This window comes from Mirounga leonina, unplaced genomic scaffold (assembly GCF_011800145.1).
Source record: "Mirounga leonina isolate KUSES-001 unplaced genomic scaffold, KU_Mleo_1.0 Mir_171, whole genome shotgun sequence".
NCBI classification, from domain to species: domain Eukaryota; kingdom Metazoa; phylum Chordata; class Mammalia; order Carnivora; family Phocidae; genus Mirounga; species Mirounga leonina.
In genome coordinates this window covers 6,027,749-6,051,102 of record NW_023270436.1, presented here as the reverse complement: position 1 = coordinate 6,051,102, position 23,354 = coordinate 6,027,749, and the positions used below count along the sequence as shown (strand labels likewise).

At 46.9% G+C, this 23,354-nt stretch overlaps 1 protein-coding gene across 2 annotated transcripts in view; it reads left to right on the top strand.

The window, feature by feature from the left end:
- The first annotated feature begins 1,144 nt into the window (after nucleotides 1-1,144).
- The window catches only part of ATP6V0A2 (ATPase H+ transporting V0 subunit a2), a 37,690-nt gene continuing 15,480 nt past the window's right edge, over nucleotides 1,145-23,354 (top strand). For both annotated transcript variants that reach the window (XM_035016833.1, XM_035016834.1), the window contains exons 1-9: nucleotides 1,145-1,401; nucleotides 6,337-6,415; nucleotides 8,270-8,367; nucleotides 9,789-9,926; nucleotides 10,632-10,720; nucleotides 12,351-12,477; nucleotides 19,095-19,177; nucleotides 20,702-20,795; nucleotides 21,510-21,722. In XM_035016833.1, the coding sequence (XP_034872724.1) occupies nucleotides 1,285-1,401; nucleotides 6,337-6,415; nucleotides 8,270-8,367; nucleotides 9,789-9,926; nucleotides 10,632-10,720; nucleotides 12,351-12,477; nucleotides 19,095-19,177; nucleotides 20,702-20,795; nucleotides 21,510-21,722 (1,038 nt within the window). In that variant the 5' untranslated portion in view covers nucleotides 1,145-1,284. The remainder of the gene's footprint in view (nucleotides 1,402-6,336; nucleotides 6,416-8,269; nucleotides 8,368-9,788; nucleotides 9,927-10,631; nucleotides 10,721-12,350; nucleotides 12,478-19,094; nucleotides 19,178-20,701; nucleotides 20,796-21,509; nucleotides 21,723-23,354) is intronic.

Sequence of the window (23,354 nt, the reverse complement as noted above, 5' to 3'; positions counted from 1 at the left end):
TTTTCAAATGACAGGAAATTGAGCCTGATTTTGTGGGCTTTGTTAGGATGACTTTTGTAGTTAAGAGGGGAAAAGCTCACTTTGGCAGAGGAATGGGATCTGAGGGACCTGCTATATGGTTTTAACTTTTCTAAGTTTATACATTTCTGTATGCATTTGAGGACTAGTTATTGAGTGGCTACTACATGCTGGGCCCTGGAGATACCAAGTCAATGTCCTTTGTCTAGTGGCGCTTACATTCTAGTGGGGGAGAATTGGCAGTAAATACAGACAGGATAATTTCAGACAGTGGTAGGCGTGATGAAGGAAATGAAACGGGGCTGGGGTGGGAGATTACCTTAGCTAGGGGCCTGAGACGGCCTCAGAGGCAGGGACATGTGAGCTGAGACCCCAAGCAGCCAGCTTTGAGAAGGCCTAGGAGAGGGGTGTTCTGGGCAGAGGGAGGAATCGCCAAGTTCCAGCACCCCGACCTGGGAGGATAAAGACGGCAGGTGCGGCTGGAGCAAAGGGAGTCCAGGGCAGGCGATGGAGATGCGGGCTTGGGGGCAGGGGGGGGGTCAGGGCCATGGTAAGAAGTTTGGATTTTACCGGGAAAGCGGGGGGAGAAACCAGAAGATCTGAAGTGGGCTACGAGAGACTTGCGTCCCGTGTCGGGTGACTGGAGCTGTCGCGTGGAGGATCTGCGGAGGCAAACGTGGCCCCGGGGCGACAGTGCCGGCGCCCGCCCCCGCTGTCCGGCCCGCACGGGGGACGGGACCCGAGAGAAGGCCCGCGGCGGGAGCCAGCCGCAAACACACGCTGCGGTGCGATTCCGTCGGGGTGAAATGTCCTGACAGGCAGATCCGCGAGACGAGGTTGTTCGAGGTTGCCCGGAGCTGGGGAGAGACGGCGCTGGGCGAGCGTCAGTCTTGCGCGGGAGCCTCCGCTACCGGCCGCCGGGTTTGTGCGGGTCGGCCCCGCCGCCGCCGCCGCCGCCGCCGCCGGCCGCAACTCCGGGCGCCCATTGGTCGGCCGGCGAGGGGGGGCGGGCACACCCGGGGGGCGGAACCGGAACCGGCTGTAGCGGGGGGCGGGGCCTCGCGCGCGCGGTGGCGGCGGCGGCCGGAGCGGGGCCGCGGTGGCAGGACCGGGCGGCCGCTGCAGCCCGGAGCCCCATGGTGCGCGGCGGCGGCCAGGCCGCAGGAGGAGCCCGAGGCCCCGGCCGCCCCGGCTGACCGCGCGGACCCGAGCGGCCCGGAGCCGCCGCCGCCCGTCCGGCCTCGCCGGGGCGCGGGCTGGCCCGCCATGGGGTCCCTGTTCCGGAGCGAGACCATGTGCCTGGCGCAGCTGTTCCTGCAGTCCGGCACTGCCTACGAGTGCCTCAGCGCCCTGGGCGAGAAGGGCCTGGTCCAGTTCCGAGACGTGAGTGTCGTCCAGGAGACGCGGGCCGCACCTGCCCGCCCAGCGCGGCATCGCGCCTTTCGCTCGGGCCTCGCTTCCGCGGGCTCCTTGGCAGGGGCGCGCCGCTGTCCCCATTTCGCAGGCAGGGAAGCTGGGGCCCGGCTTATTGGCCAGAGCTTCCGCAGAGCGGGGCCCGAGCCGCGGGTCGCCGGGCGTCTGGTCGGCGGCGGCTGTGGCCGGGTTGGTTAGGGGCGCTCTGTGTAGCCTTCATCAACTTAGGGGAGTGCCATCAGATGCTTCGGAGCGCCGACTCCGTGCCGGGCACTGGGCTAACCGGGGGCAGAACGAATCTGATGAGGCCTTTTGGAGACCTTTTGGAACTAATGGGGGTGGCGGGGACAAATACCAAGCAAGTAAATACGTAAACATGATGTTTGCTGTGAGGGTAATGAAACGGGGATGATGGGCTGGTGACTCGAGTCGGGATGGCCAAGGAAGGCCCCTCTGAGGAGGTGACGTTTGAGCCAAGATGAGGCCTGAATGGGGAAGAGCTGGCCCTGGAAGATCTGGGGGGACAGGGTCCCGGATGGAGGGAACAGAAGGAGCCCAGAACCTGAATTGGGAATGAACTCGGTGTAAGCGCCTTGAGGGGAAGGGGTTTTCCTTGGTTTTGTTCACTGATGTGTGATGTGCATACCACTGCCTACTAAGGAATGGGAACTGTCTTCCCAGCAAGTAATGATAAACGCTTGTTGATATATCTGTTTACTTTTTTTTTTTAAAGATTTTATTTATTTATTTGAGAGAGAGAATGAGACAGAGAGAGAGAGCACGAGATGGGGGAGGGTCAGAGGGAGAAGCAGACTCCCTGCCGAGCAGGGAGCCCGATGCGGGACTGGATCCCGGGACTCCAGGATCATGACCTGAGCCGAAGGCAGCCGCTTAACCGACTGAGCCACCCAGGCGCCCCTGTATCTGTTTACTTTTTTATCATTTGTTTACACCATGGACTGTCAACCTCCAGGGCTAGGGGCCTCTCCTGACTTGTTCACTCCTGATTCCCCAAGACTTAGCACAGTCCCTGGCATTTGTGGGCATTAGTAGGCATTTGCTGGATGAAGGAGCATGCCTTTACTGAGTGCTTGCTCTGTTCCAGATAGTGTTTTTCATGCTGGTGTCTCAGTGGTAAGCAAGGTGGACAAGGTCCTTATGTTCTTGCTGCCTACAGCCTGGGAGGAGACAGATAAACAGGCTCTGTGAACTGGAATTGTGAAGTGCTGTGAAGGGAAAGAACAAAGTGTGGAAGGGGTGTAGTAAGCAGGATCTAATACTGAGTGATGGAACTGAAAGTCACTTCAGGGGAACATTGTATTTCCTCCTGGGCCCCAACTTTGATCTCCTGGTTGTTTCCCTTCATCTCTCTGAAGGGCCCTTAATTTCAAAAGGGAACACCCCTACTCAAGATCTGATATCAGTGACCCTTGGGTCGATTCCAAAGGGATTGCAAGGTTAGGGAGAAACTCCTGAGTGACAGCCGAGGCTGCAGGGAAGGCTGGGCTCTCTTCCTGTTTCCTGGAGTCACTTGGGCTTCAGCTCCTGTTCCCACTTACCCAGTAGGTGCTGTGATCAGCTGTGGGGAGCACCCGAAAGATTCAGGAAACAGGAGAGAAATAGGCTCCCTTATTTGTAACTGGTAGATTTGTTCCATCCTGGTAGTACTCAAGCCGAGGGACTTAACACGCTTAAACCGTGGAGGTTTGAACAAAGGCCTTAATCACCACAAAGATTCGCGTTTCACTGAGTGCCATTACCTGAGGTAGTAGACTATACTTGGGATCCTTCAAGACTGAAAACCAGTGAAAGAAAAAGTGCAGATAAAGATCTCAGCTCTGCGTGTGTGTGTGGGGGTGGGGTGGGGCGGGGAGGTTGGGTTGACACTCCAGGGTCATGGGTGCTAGTGCAGAAAGCCCCGTAGCATCTGACACTTGTCTGCTCTTTAATGGAGTTCCTCACTGAGTTTGCATTCACTGGCTGGGCTTACTAACATTAGTCTTTTCTGGCTCGCCTAGGCTGGATGATTTTTCCCTTTTAGTATGCCTCCTGAGGGAAAGCAGGCAGGCCCAGGGTTTCTGTAGTGACAGCCAAGTAGAGAGAAGGGCCAGTTCATCTCACTGTTGCGATGGTCTACAGTCTAAGAACAATTTCACCGTTAGCCCCTCAGCGGCTGGAGTGGGAAGATGGCTGGTGTGGGTGTCCGTAAAACCAGCACCACGTAGCCTCTGCTGGCTTTTCTAGGTTCAAGGTTAGTCTTAAGATGAGTCTACAATAGAATGCAGTGTGGTCCCCCAGTATCTGCGGGTATGCGTTCCAAGACCCCCAGCGGGTGCCCGAAACCCCGGAGAGTACTGAACCCTGTAGGTATTATGGGTTTTCCTGTACGTGCATACCTGTGGTAGAGTGTAATGTACAAGTTGGGCACAGTAAGAGAGGAACAACAGAACAGCTATAACGATATACTCTAATAAAAATTATGTAAATGTGTTTGGGAGGGTATATGTGAGTTACTTGTCTCTCAATGTATCGTATTGTCCTGTGCTCACCCTTCTTCTCTCGATGATGTGGGATGAAGTGAGGTGCATGATGTAGGTGCTGTTTGACCTGGTGACATGCCAGAAGGGGGGTTGTCTGCTTCCTGACCTCGGTGGACCGCAGGTGCCTGAAACTGGGGACGGGGGCACTACTGTGATACCCTATTATCAGCCTAGAAATGGGTGACATAGCCTCCCGAAAAAGAAAGCAGAAACAAAACTTTGTAAAAGAAACCACACAACAGAAAAAAGCAGCTCATATCTGTGAGGGGATGATGGGGGCATCGCTCAAACCCAAGTATGTTTGTATCGCGGCCGCAGAAACGGGCCTCTTCGTGAAGCCCCTGCCGTGTGGAGAACCCTGATGTCCATGGAGCGCTCAGCAGTGTTGAATGTTGAAGGACAGACCCCGAAACGGGGCACTTGGGTGGTTCATAGACCACTTGTGATGCATCGCTTCCTTTTTGTTCTTGGTTCTGTGGATCGGGCCTGAGTCATCGTGAGCTTGAAAGGGGTTACTTGAGATTAGTTTGATCCCAGAAATGAATGCGAATGTGACAAACAGAAGTGAAATCTGAATTTTTGTTTTCTTTCTGGTTAATCCTTTTAAACATATTTGAAAAACTGAACAAGAACTGAGCCCTTGGGGGTGACGCTTCTCCGGCTGGGCAGTTTCATGCCAAGTTCTCGTCTAATTGTGGTTTCTGAGAGGGCTCAGTAAGAGTGATGGGCTGGAGGAAAGATAACATTCTTGCCTTAAATGCCTTTCAACATGAGTGATTAGTTTTTTTTTGTTATAAAATAATATATGTCCATTCTGGGGAAATTGGAAAACATAAGAATAAGATAAAAACTTCCACGAGTCCATTACCTAGAAATAAACGGTCTAACTTCTTGGTTAATATTGGTCTAACATTATTTTCCTAATAATGTTTTAAAATGTACATATATGTGTATTCTCATATAATTGGAACCACACTGAAAGTATCTTTAATTTTTTCCAGACACAAATCATAACTAATTTCCTCATTTTATTAAATGTTCTTTTACGATGTTTTTTATTGTTTTAAGCTTTGTATTAGAAGTTAAGTAGAGAGAGGAGTATATGGGAACAGTGACTCCCGTGTACCCATAATATAAATTCATGGCCCCTCGTTCCAGCCTTCCACCTCCAGACAAAATCTGTCTCTCCCCTCTCTCTGAGATGATGATTTGAAGCAAATCCCAGATGTATAATTTCTTTCATAAATATTTCAACAAGTATCTCTAAAAAGTAAGGATTCTTAAAAATCATAATATCATTATGATATGATATCATTATCATACGTAACATTTTTAATGATAACTTCTTTTTTTTTTTAAAGATTTTACTTATTTATGTGACAGAGAGAGATAGAGATAGTGAGAAAGAGAGCACAAGCAGGGGGAGCTGCAGGAGAGGGAGGGGAGAAGCAGGCTCCCCGCTGAGCAGAGAGCCCGATGTGAGACTTGATCCCAGGACCCCTGGATCATGACCTGAGCCGAAGGCAGCTGCTTAACTGACTGAGCCACCCAGGCACCCTAATGATAACTTCTTAATATAATCCAATACCTTAGTCATTTAAAACATAATATTACTAAGGGCATAATAATCAGTTATATGGCTGAACCATAATTTTTATACAACTTTATTGATCTGAATCGTAAAATGCACCCATTTCAAGTGTACAGTTCATTGATTTTGAGAAAATTTACTGCGTTATGCATCCATCACCACAGTCCAGTGTTAGAACATCATATCCCCCTAGTAAGATCCCTTGTGCGTACACTTCATCCCCATACCTGCCTCCAGCCCCAGGCAATCACTACTCTACTTTCTGCCTCTAGATACACCTCTTCTGGGCATTCCATGGACATGGAATCACACAGTATGTGGCCTTTTGTGTCTTCTTGAAGGACACACTTGCATTGTGTTTCTGAGAGTCATCTATGGTGTTTAGTGTGTCAGGGATTTGTACTTTATTGCTGGGTAGTGTTCCGTGGTTTGGATGGAGACTATGTGTTCTAGATTAACAGTTTTCTACTGTTAATCACTTTTTCCTCTATCCCTGAGGTTGATGTTCTTCTGGGTAGGTTTTTGTCCGTATCCACTTTTTTCCTTAGGTTTATTTTCTTCACGGGATATTTCTGGGCCAAAGGATATTTTTCAGGCCTTTTTGATAACAGTTGCCAAGTCGCTTTCCAGAAAAGTTCTGTCGGTTTTTTACTCCCATCCAGTAGTGTGTGAGGATGTGCTTTTCCCTAAACCCTTGCCAATATTTTATTTTTAAAATCACATTTATATTTAAATTTTAGAAATTTCAAAGCAAATTTTTCATCCTTTTCTCAGCTCAACCAGAATGTAAGTTCCTTCCAAAGAAAATTTGTTGGTGAGGTGAAGAGGTGTGAAGAACTAGAACGAATATTAGGTAAGTTTTATTTTGTTTTGTTATTTTTGGGGGGGATAAGTTCAGGTTAGTAACAGATTTTTATATAAGTAAACCTTGTTCACTTTAGAAAAATTAGAAAAGGAAAAAAAGAACTCACCATTCCTTATTTTTTACTATTCATCTGTAAAAGTAAGGATTCTACATAACGATCAGTTTATTTTGTTGTCAGCTCTGGTTCTCACTCTGGTACTTCCTGCAACATCTTTTCATGTCAATAAACAGATGGACCCAGCATCCTTTTTAATGGCTGCCTAGTATTTTATGAAATTAATATGCTATAATTTATTTAGCCAATCCCTTGCCATTTATCATAACTTAAAAACATTATATACATGTTAACGTATTACTTAAAATTATCTCAAAGAACAAGGAAGGTGGGAAATGGCAGATGGATTGGCTTTGTTCACGAAGGTGTTAAATCAGTGTTCTCTTGCTTGTTTACCATCAAAACTCAGTAGCTAAAGGCTCCTTGCTTTATCTGTAAAATCTTTAACATCTTTAGCCTGAGATAGTCAGAATTATCAGTTCAAACCTGGAAGTTCTGAGCAAAATAGGGGAAAGGGGGGTTGATCTCAGACAACTGACTGAAGTAGAAAACTCTGTAGGATGAACCGAAAAACATGGGGATGAGAGAGCCCAGGAGGGGCCAGAATATGACATTTGGAATGATTTCTAATAGCTAATATTTATTGTGGATTTTACATTTTTTAATTGGAGATTTTTAAGACAAGAAAATCCTTTTAATCATCTATTCCTTTGCATATTGTTTGAGGTCCTAGTTACTTGTGTGGATCGTGTGCGATAGAGTGACATCATATTCCTGTCTTTGTAACATAGTGAATCATTGGACAGGTCGTGTATTAGGAATGAGGTTTTTAAAGGCAGTGACAACACTTTAGACACATACAGGATTTCCTGTAGCTTAAACTGTTTCAAAAAGTATACAGACTTAAAAAAAAAAACAAAACGATCTCCCAAGTAAATGAGGTTTAATTGGTGAAACGATTTGTGTCCCATTTCCAGAAACCTCTTTAACCCCCTGCTTCCGTTGCTATCCTGTTGCTAAGACTTCCTCACTTTTCTTTTTCTTTCTTAATAAAATAACTAGTAACACTTCTCCAAAATGTTATATCTAGTAATGCTTTACTATTCGTTGTGAGTTTCATCCTAAGGACAAGGATGCTTCATGGCATTGAAAATATAAACTAAAGAAATTCCGTTAATTTTGCCTGGCTCATTACCAGTTTTATGAATCTGGTTTGGGACGCGAGATCAGGTTGTTGCAAGTCAGAGCAGCCTGACTGACTGGGAATGCTCAGGAGAGCCTGGCTCTCTGCCCTGTATCTCTCGGGGCTCCGTTGGCTGATAGAGGTTGTGCTTTTCTTGATGGATACTTCTTTCCTCCTAAGGGCATCTGCAGGGAAGTCACGCTGCCCTCTCTGGTGGAGATGGTCTATCATTGGATTATTCCTGCACTTGCAAGTGTGTCCTTAACCTGCTTCATCTATGGGTGCAGAAACAGCTATGACTCCAAAGTTCTTGAACTAGAGTTTCAGAAATAGAGAAAACTTGGGGAATTTCAGAAAGTGTTTATCAGGTTGTTGTTTATTTGGTCATTGCATGCTGATCTCTCTAGGTGCGGTTTACTTTGCAGATCTTTGGAAACGAGGTTGCAAAAGGCTTTTTCTAAGTCAATTGGAACAAGCAAGACTTTGGTGCATTCAGACATTAATTTTTTAGGTGACCCAGGAATGGTTGGGATGGAAAATGTTCTGACAGAAATGTCTTAGAGTGAGTTTTTGCATCTAATTTGTTTACCTTTTATTCCCACAGCATATTTGGTGCAGGAAATTAATAGAGCTGACATTCCCCTTCCTGAGGGAGAGACCAGTCCTCCTGCACCACCTCTTAAACAAGTCCTAGAAATGCAGGTAACTTGTTTCTGACGAAGCTGTCACTGGGCTCAGATGCTGCTTATTTACTTACGTTCTGTTGTCTAGGGCTTGTCAGATTTTCTTCTCAAAACTGTGCAGTGAAAATTGAAGAACAATGCTATGGTTAGCCTTCAGTAATAGATTATCTGTGATGTAAGATGCATGCTCTCTTTCCAGGTGGTTGGTGAACCGGGGCTAAGAAAATCAGGTTGAGAAATCTGGTGTAATGTTTCTGAGTGTTCTTTCTGGGCTTATCCATGCCTTGGCATGCCTCTCCTGGTGCAAGTAAGGGAGGCTGCAGGCCAATGCCCTTTAGCATTCTCCCAAACTCACTGGCCTCCCCTCTGATCCTTAGAAGCTAGTGGGAAGGTGATAGGGTATTCCAGGTGGGCAGCAAACACAATTCCTTGTCCCCAAGTTCAGCGTCTTGGGTGTTGGGGATACAGCGTTCCCCCTGCGAGAACCGTGGCTTGTCTTGTTCGTTAGCACCCCTGTGAGTTATCCACTGAGGTTTGGGTCCGATCCTTGGATAGCTCATTGTACCGGGAAATGGACCAGAGCTCCCGAACACTGAAACAATCAGCATTGTATAGCCAGCACCACTCTGCAGCTGGTCGCTCTGTGTGTTTATCTGGGAGGAAGTCACTTAACATTTATTGTGTGAGTGGACTTGAGAGAGAGTTGTGCCATCAGATGAGTAGAACACAGTCATCTGGTTTGGCCTGTTTGGGTTGGTTGTGATGTAAGGACGACTTCAGTGGTTACTGAGTGTTTATAGTTTTTATCAGGTGGAGCACAAGTAGAATGTCAAGGGACTTGTTTGCATACAAGTTTTCACGGAGTGAGTGATGTGTTTTACACATCTCTGTTGCTGCTGTTTGAATACTTAAGTATTGTTAAAGACGCTTGCTATGTAACTGCTTATTAAAGAAGACTCGTCCTCAAGGATTCTTCAGCCCAATTAATTGTGTAAGTGCTCCTGTAAGCAGACTCTTAAGCTGGAGGCTCGGGGTGTATATGCCTAGCAAAGATTACCTAAATTATTTTCTGTGTTGCAAATAAAAGGATATGTAGCCTTGAAAGAGGAAGACTCTCTGATGTGTGACAGTGGAGAAGCAGATGAAGGGAAGCCCAGAGCAGTGGTGGGAGTGGAGATGAGGCTAGGGCAGCCTAGGATGCCTCGATTCATCATCTGGGATGCCTCCGTCCTGCACAGTGTGAGCTGCGTAGGAGTTCCCTGAATCAATAGGAAACAATACATGATGGACCTTGAAAATCTCTGCATGCTTCCGTATCCTTTCAGATTGTCAGATTCTGGCTTGTGAAGCCCTCCCTGGGCTTTAATGTACTATAAAAAATTTTTGAGAACCATACTTAGAATGGACCTGTCCTCTTAAGTAACTGCCCTTTGGCTTTAGGAGCAGCTGCAAAAGCTGGAGGTTGAGCTGAGAGAAGTCACCAAGAACAAGGAGAAGCTGAGGAAAAACTTGCTGGAACTGATCGAGTACACTCACATGCTCAGAGTGACAAAAACCTTCGTTAAACGAAACGTGGAGGTACTGACCGCACACGCAAGGAAACACATTTCTTTTGTTAAAAATCTAGCTCCTGTAAGGTTTCCAGTTTGATTATCAGTTATCAAAGAGGTACATTTTGATTTTAGCTTTATTTTTCAGTCAGATTACATGACATTAAACAAAGCATTAAGCCTTTCCCTGTGTTGGTTGGTTTTAGCAATAACAGTACTTTCTATTTGTAAAATGCTTTAGTTTGTAGTTGAAAAATACCTTTTTATGATCATGAGGAAAGAAATGGGAAAGTGGAGTTTGAACTCCAAAATTTAGTTTGTTTTTTTCACCAAATTGCTAAGAGTAAAGGAATTCACAAGAGATCTCTAGTTTATGAGTAGAGTCTCTGTAATAGCTCGCCCTCCACCGGGTATGGAGGGGAGAAGTCCATCCCATGGAGCTGGTACACTTGGTGCTGGTGTCTGACTGAGCGCTCTGTCTCGGAGTGAGGCAGGGACATAAATTATAACACCCTACCTCCAGTAACCTGACTGCAAGTAACTTATAAATAAGGGACGGGGAAGCGATCTTTTTTATTTACCAGAGCTGTGTTCCACATCTGAGTGATCTTGGGGCATCAGCACCCGGGTCTGGCACCCAGTTAGGATGCTCCGTAAACTTGCTCGGAAATGTGACTTGGGAAATAAAGTGTCACTTGTAATGAGACACACTTGGTTTCGTATTTCTTTGTAGTTTGAACCCACTTATGAAGAATTCCCTCCCTTAGAGAATGATTCCTTGTTGGACTACAGCTGTATGCAGAGGCTGGGAGCAAAACTGGGGTAGGTGGCAACCACTGGGGGGCTGAGCGTCACACTGTCCCTGTCGTCAGTGGAGGGATGAATGCTCCCATTTGAAAGCCTGTGATGGAATGAAAGAAAGTGAATATCTGTTTGAGAAAACACTGTACTCCTGTATTTGCTGAGTGGAGTTATTCAGCTGTATTGACTTGTTAGCTAAATACCATGGGAATTTCTTCTTTTGGTATAATGAGCTGGAAAGAAGGAACATTTATGCCATTCAGTGTTATTCCAATAAGCCTAAAATAATTGCTCAGTGAAGTGTCAAGTCCTGTTTTGTTTGGTGGAAACATAGGGGCTAAATTGAGTTGGTTAATTCATTAATTGTATTTTAAGGATCTCTTTCTGCTATTAATCCTTTCTGTTTCCTTGAACCAATGGTAACTTGTTTCCTCATGTGATTTGTGATTTCTTTTTATTATGAACATCTGTTCCTCTGTTCCTTGTCTGTAGGAATCCAATGATAATGTAGTTTGAGGATGTATTCCTTCAGAGAGAATTTGTTTTTACATTTGTCAGATACCGGGGGAGCATTGTACCAACCTGGAATCATTTTACATTAATTTCTCAGCTTGGATTTTTTGTTCTTCTTTTTTTACTATGCAAGTAATGTGAATTTAAGCCACAAACCTGAGTGAATTCTAGCCTGTGATTATAAATTCTCAAGGCAGGGGTACCTGGGTGGCTCAGTTGGTTAAGTGTCTGCCTTTGACTCAGGTCATGATCTCAGGGTCCTGAGATTGAGGCTCGAGTCGGGCTCCATGTTCAGCGGGGAGTCTGCTTCTCCCTCTCCCTCTGCTCCTCACCCCGCTATTGCTCTCTCCTTCTCCCTCTCTCCCTTTCTCTCTCAAATAAATAAAAAATCTTTAAAAAATAAATAATCAAGGAAGACTTTTCCTCTTCTTTGTAGAACCAAAACTGAAATAAATAAGTTTATTTGGGGGCTCCTTTGTAAGATTTTTTCTAGTCCATCCATTCACTAAGGGTGTAGCTCTTTGGGGTGAGGGGGTGGGAGTCCCAACCTAAGGGGGGGATTAGGAGAGATGATTCAGTTTCATCTTTTCAGCCCAGGCAGACCTGGTGCCTGTCTCCTGCCTCCCATGTTGACCTTGATGCTCAAGGCTTTAAGATACTGGGTCAGTGGAATATATCAAGATAGCTATGAGATCCTGGTTTATTTTTCGATTCCAAGAATTTCTCTTAATTATAGGCTCACCTATACATTTGAAAGGATGTTTCAAAAATAAAATTTTAAAAAAGATTTATTTATCTCAGAGAGAGTGGGAGAGCATGTGGGTGTGTGAGGAGGGGGAGGGGCAGAAGGAGAGAGAACCTTCAAGCAGACTCCCCACTGAGTGTGGAGCCTGACACGGGGCTCGATCCCACAACTCCGAGATCACTACCTGAGCCAAAATCAAGAGTCGGATGCTCAACCAACAGAGCCACCCAGACGCCTCCCCAAATTTTTTATCCAGCATTTTAGATATTTTGCTGTTGGAGGGCTTTCAGGATACCTTCACCATTTTGCCAGAAATGATTCATTTCTCCTTTTAATGCAATCAGATAATTCATTGCTTTCAATTGACTGCAGCTTGTGTTTATTGTCTCATAGATTTGTATCTGGCTTAATTAACCAAGGAAAAGTTGAAGCATTTGAGAAAATGCTGTGGAGGGTCTGCAAAGGGTACACCATTGTGACCTATGCAGAGCTGGATGAGCCCCTCGAGGACCCTGAAACAGTGAGTCAATGTCACGATCACCTTTTAACAATGACAGACTGACAGCGGAGTTGGAGGCTCAGTGCGCGGGGAGCCACTTGAGAGTGAGTTGTTCACCTGAGGCCTTACCATCCTCGAGCACATGTGGGTGTGGCTCTTAAAGTCAAGGGCTCTCTCTTGGATTGCAGCCCGGAAATGAAGGTAGACACGGTGCTACCCTCCGGCCCTCATACCCCATCCAGGTTTCACCGGTCATCCACTACCACCTTTTATAGTGAAGGTCTAGTTTAGAATCACAGTTTGGATCTAATTGTCACATCTCTTTGGTCTCCTTCATTCTGGGACAATTTCTCAGTCTTTCCTTGACTTTCCTGACCTTGACATTTGAAAATTCTTACAGATCAGTTGTTTTGGTAAAATGTCTCTGCATTTGGGTTTGTCTGATCTTTTCTCATGATTAGATTCAGGTCATGGATCTTTGGCAGAAGTGATGCTATGTTCTCCTCACTGCATCCTGTCGAGCGCATGATTCAGTTCGTCCTGTTGCTGGTAACGTTTGCTTTGATCATTTGGTCGAGGTGGTGATGCTTAGGCTTCTCCAGTGTGAAGTCATCTTTTTCCTTTGTAATTAATATGTGTTTTGGGGGAAACGCTTTGAAACTGTAACTATGTCATTCCTCATCAGACTTCCTTCTTCCTTCCTTTCAAAAGTGTGAGCGGCGGGGGTAGAGGTGGGGAGGGGCCGAGGGGGAGGGAGAGAATCTTCAAGCAGACTCTGCTCTTAGTGCAGGACTCAATCCCAAGACTCTGAGATCGTGACCTGAGCCAAAATCAAGAGTCAGCTGCGCAGCCTACTGAGCCCCCCCCAGGTACCCCCCATCAGATTTTCAGTTCACTATTTCCTATTTGAGTCAGTGAGTTACACTCTGTTACTATAATTATTTTGATATTCAGATTCTCTAGGTTTGGCCCATTGGAGTCCATACAAGTTGGCTTTTCTGTCCTTTCACATGCTGCCATCATTTTTCGTGCACTTCCTTGCTTGCACAACAAGATGTCCAGATTCATGTAATTTCCCTCCCCAGCTCTGGCATCAGCCACTTCTCTAGGTGCCTGGTTCTGTTTAGTGGAGAATGGTATTTAGAAGCCAAGGAATGGACTCTGGGGGTGCCCATTGTTCATGGAGGTGTCGCTGTTCCCTGGCTCTGTCACTGGACAGCTCTGGGACACACACACACACACACACACACACACAACCTTATTTCTATACCTATGCATATATATTGAAAACTGTGGGTTCATGTCCAATTCCAAGCTAGTACCATAGAAGTCAGTGTCGGTTTCTCCATTTCTGTTTTTGTAACTTTTTTCTTTGATGATGAGAAACTCGGCTCTTGTTGTTAACGTTTTTACTATTTTTCATCCACTTGCATGTAACCTGTCTCCCATCTCTGCCGCCCCCTCTTCTTCCTGCGTGGAGTCCCAAGTTCCCCATTTGGGGTGGGCCCCTGCTGTGGATGTCCTCTTCACCCCACCCAGGCTGCTCCCCTGCAGGGATGCTCTCCTCATCTTGCTTGAGCTCTGACTTTGCCCAGGGCCACCGTTGGTCTTCCCCTCCTTCTGGGTTCATCCCTGCATGTATTCTTAAGGCTTTAGGACTGAATTATTCAGGAAGGGAAGCTGAGGGGCAGGAGAGAGAAAGCCATAATCACCTTTTTAAATCTGTTTTTTTTTTTTTAGACTTTACCATAAAAATAACTATATTGCTCTAAATGAGGATGAACTGATCTATTAAAGGTAGAAAAGGAACTTAGGCTTCTTACTTTTGAGGAAAGGGCTTGTGTTTTTTTTTTTTTTTTTTTTTCCTAAATTTGCCTCAGGAATTTTGGCTGCAAGATGAATATATGTCCCATAGTTTTGACACATAAAGAGGAGTTTGGCTGTGAAATGGACTTTCATAAGATTTAGCCTGTATGAGCCACACAAATTTAATCTAGTGAAAATCTAATCAGTCAAGCTGTTCATTAACCATACACTTGTAATATTTTCTACTCTTTCGTGGCTCCTGTAACTGCCAGGAGCCATCTGTTAATTGTCCTTTACTGTGAACTTTATGACCGCTGTCTATAAAGCTGAAGATAGAAAGCGTCCTGTGGTAGCATTTACCTGTTCCTCTGAGCTTCTTCTTTATTGAGAAAACCTGTCAGTCATTCTTATGCAGAGCATTTGCTAAAGTGAAAAACTTCTATATATTTCTAAGCTCTTTTGTGCTGAGTTCCTACCAAATATGTGAAAGGGCATTGAATGTCTGTGAAGAAATACAGAGAAGTGGACTAGAGAGAAGTATTATCCTGAAAATACAGCTTCCCCATAGTTACAAAGGAAATGTATGCTTGTGGCAGAAAATTGGGAACAATATCAAAAACATGAATGAGAAAATCAACCCCTGTGATCCCGTTTAGGGAGGGCCACTGTTGACATTTCAGCATGTGTTCTTCTAGTGCTTGTTCTGGAGAAGATACAGGTACTTGATTTGGCACCTGGTACTCAGGTTCTAGGATTTGTTTATTGTGTCAGGTTTAGTGCCTTTTGGGTTTGACCATCTGGTCCCTTAGCGTTATTACAGCCTCCAGAGCGTATTTCTAGCTATTTCCTCCTTGTCGGTCTCGTTTCTAGGTGCTGACCACTCTGTATCGAAGCTAGACTCAGGCGATCTCACTTGGTTTAATGATTTGTATTTTATGTTGTGTGCTGTCCCTGTTCCATCTTACGCCTGAGGTGTTTGTGTTCCTTGACCCAGTACTATTTTTAAAATTGTTATGGAGGGGTGCCTGGATGGCTCAGTCTTCTGGGAGAAGTGTCTGCCTTTGGCTCAGGTCATGATCCTGGCGTCCTGGCATCAAGCCCCGCATGGGGCTCCCTGCTCGGCGGGAAGCCTGCTTCTCCCTCTCCCACTCCCCCTGCTTGTGTTCCCTCTCTCGCTGTGTCTCTCTCTGCCAAATAAATAAATAAAATCTTTAAAAAAACGAATAAATAAAATAAAATTGTTATGGAATCTTCGAGGTCAGGTTTGCTGTAAATGCCATTTCTTCTTCCCCCCAGTTTAGTTTCTTCAATAACTTATTTTGAATTTCAGTTTATAGAAAAGTTGCCAGAAGAGAACAGAGACCTGTGTCCCTTCACCCAGATTTCCCAGTCGTTTCCACGTTCCCACATTGGCTCCATCAGCCATGTGCTCTCTCTGTGAGTCTGTCCCCATTTTCACTGTGCTCTGTGCACGCCTGGTGAGAGGAAGCTGTAGATGTGACCCCATCACCCCTGAGTTACTCCAGTGTGTGCCCCCAGGCATGGACGCTCTTACACAAGCACCAAGGGGCCTCCCAACCATGAGAAACCAGCGCAGGTGCAACACTTTTGTCCGATCCAAACATGCCGTTCTCGTCTCCCGGAGGTTCTTCTTCCTTCCTTCCCAGTCCAGCTCCCTCCCTGGGCCTGTAGTAGCATCGGGAACAGGCATCCCATCCCGTGGGCCGACCCCCTCCCTCTGGGCAGTTTGATGTTTCTTCACGACCAGACTTGGGCCATGTGTTCTTGGCAGGAAACACCTTAGAAGTGTCTCTCTGGCCACCTCAGCACCTCCTACCAGGTGACACGTGATGTCCATCTGTCACGTTGGTGTCTGCTGGGTTTCTCCACCTTCATGTCACCATGTTGCCCTTTGTGACGGATTAGTAATTTCCAAGTTGTGCTGGTGTCCCGTGCCTCCCCAACCTGCCCACCAGGCTTAGTGTCCATGGATGACTCTCCTGAATCCATCACCTCGGTCGTGGTTGCCATGTGGTCCTCATTCCTTCTATACTTACTAGTGATTGCTCGGAAGGCGGGCTTCCCCCTCTCGCTTCCGTGGACTTGTGGATTTCCATTGTATTTAATGACTTGTAATTTGTTACGGTCCTTATTTATTTCGACGCCCAAATTGTCCCTGATTTGGCTGCTGAGGATCCCTTCGTGCCTGTCCCTGTGTCCTTTGGCCTGTTGTCAGCGTCCACCGAGTAGTCCCTTCCTTGCTGGCACCGGAAGATGCGCCAGCTTCATCCTGGGCTCTCCCTACCTCAGCCTGGAAGCGGCCATTTCTCCAAGGACCACTGGTGCCTTTTAGCGGAGGACGGTGTTTACAAAGATCTGGGTGCTCGAGTGCTCATCAGGTCGCGGAGTGTCACTGCCCCTGGGCCGTCTGAGCGGTTGGAGCGTGTGTGTGCACACGCGCACGCGGCTGTACCCACTTCTGTGGCTACCTGTGCTTAGCGATTATAAAACCACGTGCTCAAACTGTAACTTAAAATTCCGATCGGTTCTTTCTAGACTGAACCTTTTTCATGTGTTTGTAGTTTCTTTTCTGACAGTGAGAAATCTGGCTCCCGTTATCCTCAATGTGTTTCATGAATTGCGCAGTTAGTTTACTTATTTATTCAACATAACCCATCTCCCAAACACATAGGCCATCTCCTCCTCCCCCCACCATCCTGTCTTCTTGGCATGGGGACCCACCTGCCTGTGCTTCCCTGAGGATCCCTGACCTATTCCCCATCTTTTGCGGCCCAGGGCTCAGTTCTGGGGCTGCTTCTCTCCCCTCTCTGCCCTTAGGGATCCTATATAATTTCACAGCTTTAGATACTACCTCCCAAATGTTTATCTCTAGCTTGGATCTCTCCCCACAAAAACAGACTTTTCTATTTAACTGGCTACTCCAGGTCTTCTTCTAAATCCCTGGAAGATGGGGCGCCTGGGTGGCTCAGATGGTTAAGTGTCTGCCTTCGGCTCAGGTCATGATCCCAGGGTCCTGGGGTCGAGCCCCGTATCAGGCTCCCTGCTTGGCGGGGAGCCTGCTTCTCCCTCACCCTCCTACTGTTCCCCCAGCTTGTGCTCTCTTGCTCTCTTTGTCAAATAAATAAATAAATAAAATCTTAAAAACAAAAAAAAAATCCCTGGAAGACATTTGCACCTGATGCCTAAAGCTGGACTCTTGGTCTTTCCTTCCAAACCTGCCCTGCCAGGCTTGCCCATCTCGGTAAGTGGCAGCTCCATCCTTCCGACTCCAAGGCCCAAACCTTGGGGGTCCTCCTGACTCTTCTCTTTTTCCTCAGACCTCATGTTTAATCCTGTAGCAGGGTGATTGGCCATGTCTTTTAAATAGGAAGAGACTCTGGTCTCTCTTGTCACCCTCACTGCCACTACCCTGCTCCAGGACATGAGCATCCACACCTCAAGTACCTCCCTTCTGCAGGAGCCTCTGTCTTCAGTTCCCGCCCCGGCCGCTGTCCTATTGTGTTCTCTCCTCCCAGCATCTAGAACGATTCCTATAAGACTTCAGTCAGATCATGTCACTTCCCCACTTAAAACCCGCCAGTGGCTTCCCGTCTCACTTGGCAAAACGCCCAGAGCCTTATAGTGTCACTTCTTGTGGCCTCATCGCATGTCTGACCTGTGTTACTACTCTGCCCTGTCCACACCCCTTCAGCGTGCTGACCTTCTTGCTTTCCCTGAACCTGCTTCTCCGTGAGCTCTTCTGTGCCTTGGGAGGCCTTCCCACGGTGGCCACACGGCTCCCTCCCCTCCCTCACCCCTTTAAGCTCCGATGTCCCCTTCTCAGGGAGGCCTTCTCTGGTCACCCTATTTAAAATCACAGCCCCCAGCCCCCTGCCCTCCTTCACCTCCTCCAGCTCTGTTTCCTTTGGAACACTTATCACTTCTCTCCATGTGGTGGACCGTGTGTTTTCTTTGCGTCTCTTGCTGCCAACTTGGATACATCCCCACCCCTCCCAAGTCAGGGATTTTTGTCTCTTTTGTTCAGTTCCGTATTCCTAGCACCTAGAACAGAGCCTGGCAAATAGGCCAAAAACCTGCTCAGTTTTATTTGTAGAATTATTTCTCAGTATTTATGGTAGTTCTGTAAGGTCTCCATGAACACTTGAATTAATGACACTGAACCACTGTACCAGGGGAAATACAGGGTTAGGTTTCTGGGAGCCTCTGCTCACATTTTTGTCCACCGATCAATAATAACCTTGTTCTATGTGTGTTTCTTATTCAGTATGTATTATGGATTCATTAACATGGAACTCTGCCAACAGCTCTATGACTCACGTCTGAAGGAAGCTTATCTGACACATGTATTTTCTGTGTAAGGCACATCACTGCCTTCTCGGGCCCAGGAAGCTAGCTAGCACTTCAGCATTACACCCGAGGACCATTTTAGATAGTGAAACCACCAACAAAGAGCGCAAAAGTGTGAAAAACATGTTTAAACCATGACAAGGCCCCTTTTTTACCGTATGATGTGGAACCAGAAGGCAGAGAGCCGCCCCGTGTGACCTCAGCTGGAATAGGCGCATCCGGGGACTGAGACTTTGGGCTGCTCTGTGTGTCTGTAAATGACCCCACACCACTGCCAGGACTGATGTTAGGGTGAAGAACATGTGGCCGGGGTGGGCTAGGCGCAGTTGCGGAGTCTGCGGGGCCTGAGGGCGGCTGCACCTGTTGCGGGGGTGAAGGGGCTGACTTGTGACAGAGTTTGGGATGCCAGAGTTCTCAAGAGTTCCGGACACATGAGTAACAATGATCCCGATTTATTCTTCTAGGGAGAAGTCATAAAATGGTATGTGTTTTTAATATCCTTTTGGGGAGAGCAGATTGGCCACAAGGTAAAGAAGATATGTGATTGGTAAGAACAAGAAACATTTCATCTATTTGCTTATATTCAGTGGCCTCTAGTTTTCCCTAAATATCCGTCTGTGTTTGAGGGGAAATGCAGTGGGTGCAAAGATTGCTGTGTCTGGTTTTATGTCTTCGCCGTAGAACCATGTTTTTAAACATTTAGTCATCTCTCTTGCCAGTGTTCTACTTAAGACACTTTAGAAGTAGAGACCATTTTTAATAACATTCTTAGGTTTTATTTCCTCCCTGGGAATCAGGGCTTAAGAATAATTGGAGAAGGAATCGAATTTTAATATTTTGTGCCTCTGTGTTGCACTGAGCTCCACGGAGGCCCGTCTCTCATCACGGAGCATCTGGTTCATCTTTGGCCGAACAACAGTCGGCAGGTTTCTTTGTGCACCGTGGCCTGGATTCAGGGCCTGGACCCAGAGTCTGGCTCCACCCACGTGCTGGGCGAGCTTGGCGAGCCACCACGGCCAGGCTCCCTCCCTCAGTGGGCTTCAGGCCTGAGGCGACACAGACGAGGAGCCCCCCGAGCAAGCGGCAGCCACCGGCAGCCACCAGCGCAGCCGAGGAGTGTCGCTGTGACAATCTCACTGTGATGTAGTCTCGTCAACAGTGGAAAAATAAGCAGAAGCCAAACAAAAATGTCAAAAGAATGCCCTTTGTTTTTAGATGGCCTTGTTTCTTGTGGGGGCTTGGGTGGGGCTCGGGTATTTCCTTTGGAAAGTGTTTCCCAGAGGCTGATTCTCAGTCACTGGTGGTATGGACAGCAATTTCAGGTATTATGTGGATGAACCTGCTGTTATTTTCATAAATATGTATTTATTTTAATGTACAGTAGGAAAAGTATAACCAGCATACAAACCTATGATTTCATAGATAGTGTTGTTTGGGATAAGGCTAGAGTGAGTAATTTTAATAGTCAGAACTTAAAATGTTAAGTATGGCATAAAAATGTCAAGGGGGATGGGAGTTGCAGGAGGAAAGGTGCAGCTTCCGCTCCCGGTGTGTTGGGGTGTGTTGGGGTGCCGTGCAGCCCCCAGGAGATGGGCCCTGGGAGGGGAGGGAGAGGTTTACTGCACCGCATGTCAAAGGCAGTTGCTGGGAAACCGGAGCTTTTTTTTTTCCCTCCTCCTTCCATTTTCTTTTTCTTTTAAAGGTAATTACTGTTGTGTGTTCTTTGCTTTTGTGTTTCAAACTTGTTTAATGATTCCCAGCCCAAGGATGGTGGTGAATTTCAGAAAGTAGGAATTGGAAGCGAGCTCCGGGGATGGGAGGGCAGGAATGGAGCATGGAACCAAGAGAGTTTGCTAAATTTGTTGAATCCTGTAGACAGAATTTGTTGAGTGTCTCTGTGCGAGGCCTCACTGTGGGCCCGTGCGTGTCTGCACCTTTTTCTCCCAGAGGGCTGCTTTTATTCCATTTTGGAGGGAGATGTGCCCACCTGGTACACTGAATTTAGTTCTGGTGTTTGGTATAGCCTCTTCTGGTCCCACTGGACATGCGACTGTTGAATTCTGTCTTCTAGTTACCACTGCCATGTTTACCCCTACCCAAACACTGCTGAGGAGCGGAAGGAGATTCAGGAGGGACTAAATACCCGGATTCAAGATCTTTACACTGTGAGTAAACGGGCAACGGTTGCCTCCTTATCTGAGGTGTGTAAAACATTTTACAAATCCATTTACTTTCTAATTTTTTAATGTGGAAAATTTTGGTTGGGGACAAATCAAGATGTTTTAGGCGTGTCATTTACCTTGCTCCTCTTCATGCAAGTTTTATTTTAGCAGGCTGTTAGAAATCTAGGTGCTATTGATGGGACTTTAGAGAAGATTCTCTGGTCATCACAGGAGACAAGCAGTCTGTTTAAAGTGCTGGCTATTTTGCTTTCACTACTTTAATTAATGTTTCTGCTTCTATCAGTGAGAGCTCTTGGTGGCAAGAAGTGGACTCCGACCCACTTAAGCAAAAGGGGTTTCAGGCCATGTGTGATGGGGTGGAGTTGGTGGCTCTCAGGGTTGACAGGGAGCTGGGCTGAGGCTGGGAATGGCAAGAGAGGGGAGCTCCGTGGGCCCAGCCAGGTCACTGTGCTGCCACCCCGATGGTGCCATCTAACCAGTTCCTGTCCCCTTGGGGTGGTGTCCTGGAGGGGCAGCTCCCCAGAGGGAGCCTCAGATCGGCGGGGCTTGGGCTTCCGCCCGCTTCCCGGTGGTACTGGGGGTCAGGAAGAGAAGGAACAGACCGTTCTCGTGTCTGCCCCCCGGAGGGCCAGGTGCGGACGGACAGATACTGAGAAGTGCCCGCAGTGTTGGCAGCCTGAGTTTGTTCCCACCCAGGTGCTTCACAAAACCGAGGATTACTTAAGGCAAGTGCTGTGTAAAGCCGCCGAATCCGTCTACAGCCACGTCATCCAGGTGAAGAAGATGAAAGCCATTTACCACATGCTGAACATGTGCAGCTTCGACGTGACCAACAAGTGCCTCATCGCTGAAGTCTGGTGTCCCGAGGCCGACCTGCACGACCTGCGCCGGGCGCTCCAGGAGGGGTCGGTAAGGCGGCCGTGGCCCGGTCGGGACCAGAGGGAAGGACTGGGCTGCTCTAGGGAAGCCGGAGGAAGAAAGTGGGAATGCCCTCGAGCGGTGAGAGGCGCTGAGCTGACTGTTCTCTTGAACCAGAGTTCTGGAGAGTCAGCCATCCGAGCTGTGCGCAGGCGCGAGCATCTTGCATGTGTTCTTTGAGTAGGGAATAGAGTCTCGTGGTTAAAAGTAAAACTTTATATATGTAAAGTAAAAGACACAGTGGCGGAGTGGCTTCCTCCTACCCTGTTGCCTCAAAGATAACCGTTGCTTCCTGTTAGGTCTTTGAGTTTCTTAATCATAGATAAGCACGTATGAATGGATATTTCTCTTCACGAAGGGTTACATGCTATTCATTCATACTGTTCTTTTCGCCTAATAAAACTTCCCTACTTTTTATAACTATTTAATGTTCCACTGTGTGGATGTACCATGGCTTGTCACACCGGTTCCCTGCTTGTTTAGGTGGTCTGTGGTGATGCGACCACCGCAGTGACTGCCACCTGATCCGTATGCAGGAGAGAGTCCCAGATATGGAGTTGCCGGATCAGTTTGATAGATATTGCCAGCTGCTGCACATCTCTCTGTTTTTAAAAGATTTTATTTATTTATTTGACAGAGAGAGACCCAGCGAGAGAGGGAACACAAGCAGGGGGAGAGGGAGAGGGGAAGCAGGCTTCCCGCTGAGCAGGGAGCCCGATGTGGGGCTCGATCCCAGGACCCTGGGACCACGACCTGAGCCGAAGGCAGACGCTTAACGACTGAGCCACCCAGGCGCCCCTGCACTTCTCTTATTTTGAGAGAGGTTGAAAATCTTTTCTGTTTAGGAGCCATTTGAATTTTCCTTTTTTTGTGAGCTCTGTGTTCCTATGCTTTGCCCATTTTCTGCTGAGTTATTAGTCTTTTACTAGTTTCTGTTGGCTCTTTGTCTATGATATGAACAAAAATATTTTCCCCAATTTGTCACTCATCTTTTGATGTTTCTGTTGGCTTGTTTTGTTCATGCGGAAGTTTTTTGTGAAATATAGTTGAACTTATCAATTTGCTCTTACAGCAAATTGAACTTTGCTGTAACTTTGAAGAATGTGCTTTTTCCTGCTCCAAGGCTTTGGGGTCAGTCTCCCACGTCCCCATGAGGGCTTTTTTCTACATCAAAACTCAATTCTTCAATGGAAATAACAGGTTTACATATTTCAAGTGACAGTTAAAGAAACAAATTTTCTTTTTTTTAATTAAATTAATTTTTTAAAGTAATCTCCATACCCAGTATGGGACTTGAATTCACGACTCTGGGATCGAGAGTCGCCTGCTCTGCTGACTGAGCCAGCCAGGCGCCCCAGGAAACAAGTTTTCATATGGGTTTTCTTTTTGTTGTTATAAGTCACCTTGTTTCCTTACGTAATTCTTTGATGGCATAAATAGACTTTTAGTTTTCTTGGAAGAGGGCTGGCTTTCGTAGGCATAACCAGCCAATTACAACATTTCCTAGTGTTGCTGAAAACCAGCTAAGTGCCCTGCGTCACGAGGACCTGTGGGTTGGCTGATGTCTAGATACTTTTTAGCTGCCAATGAGATGGCGTTTGATGGGGACACACAGCAGTGCTG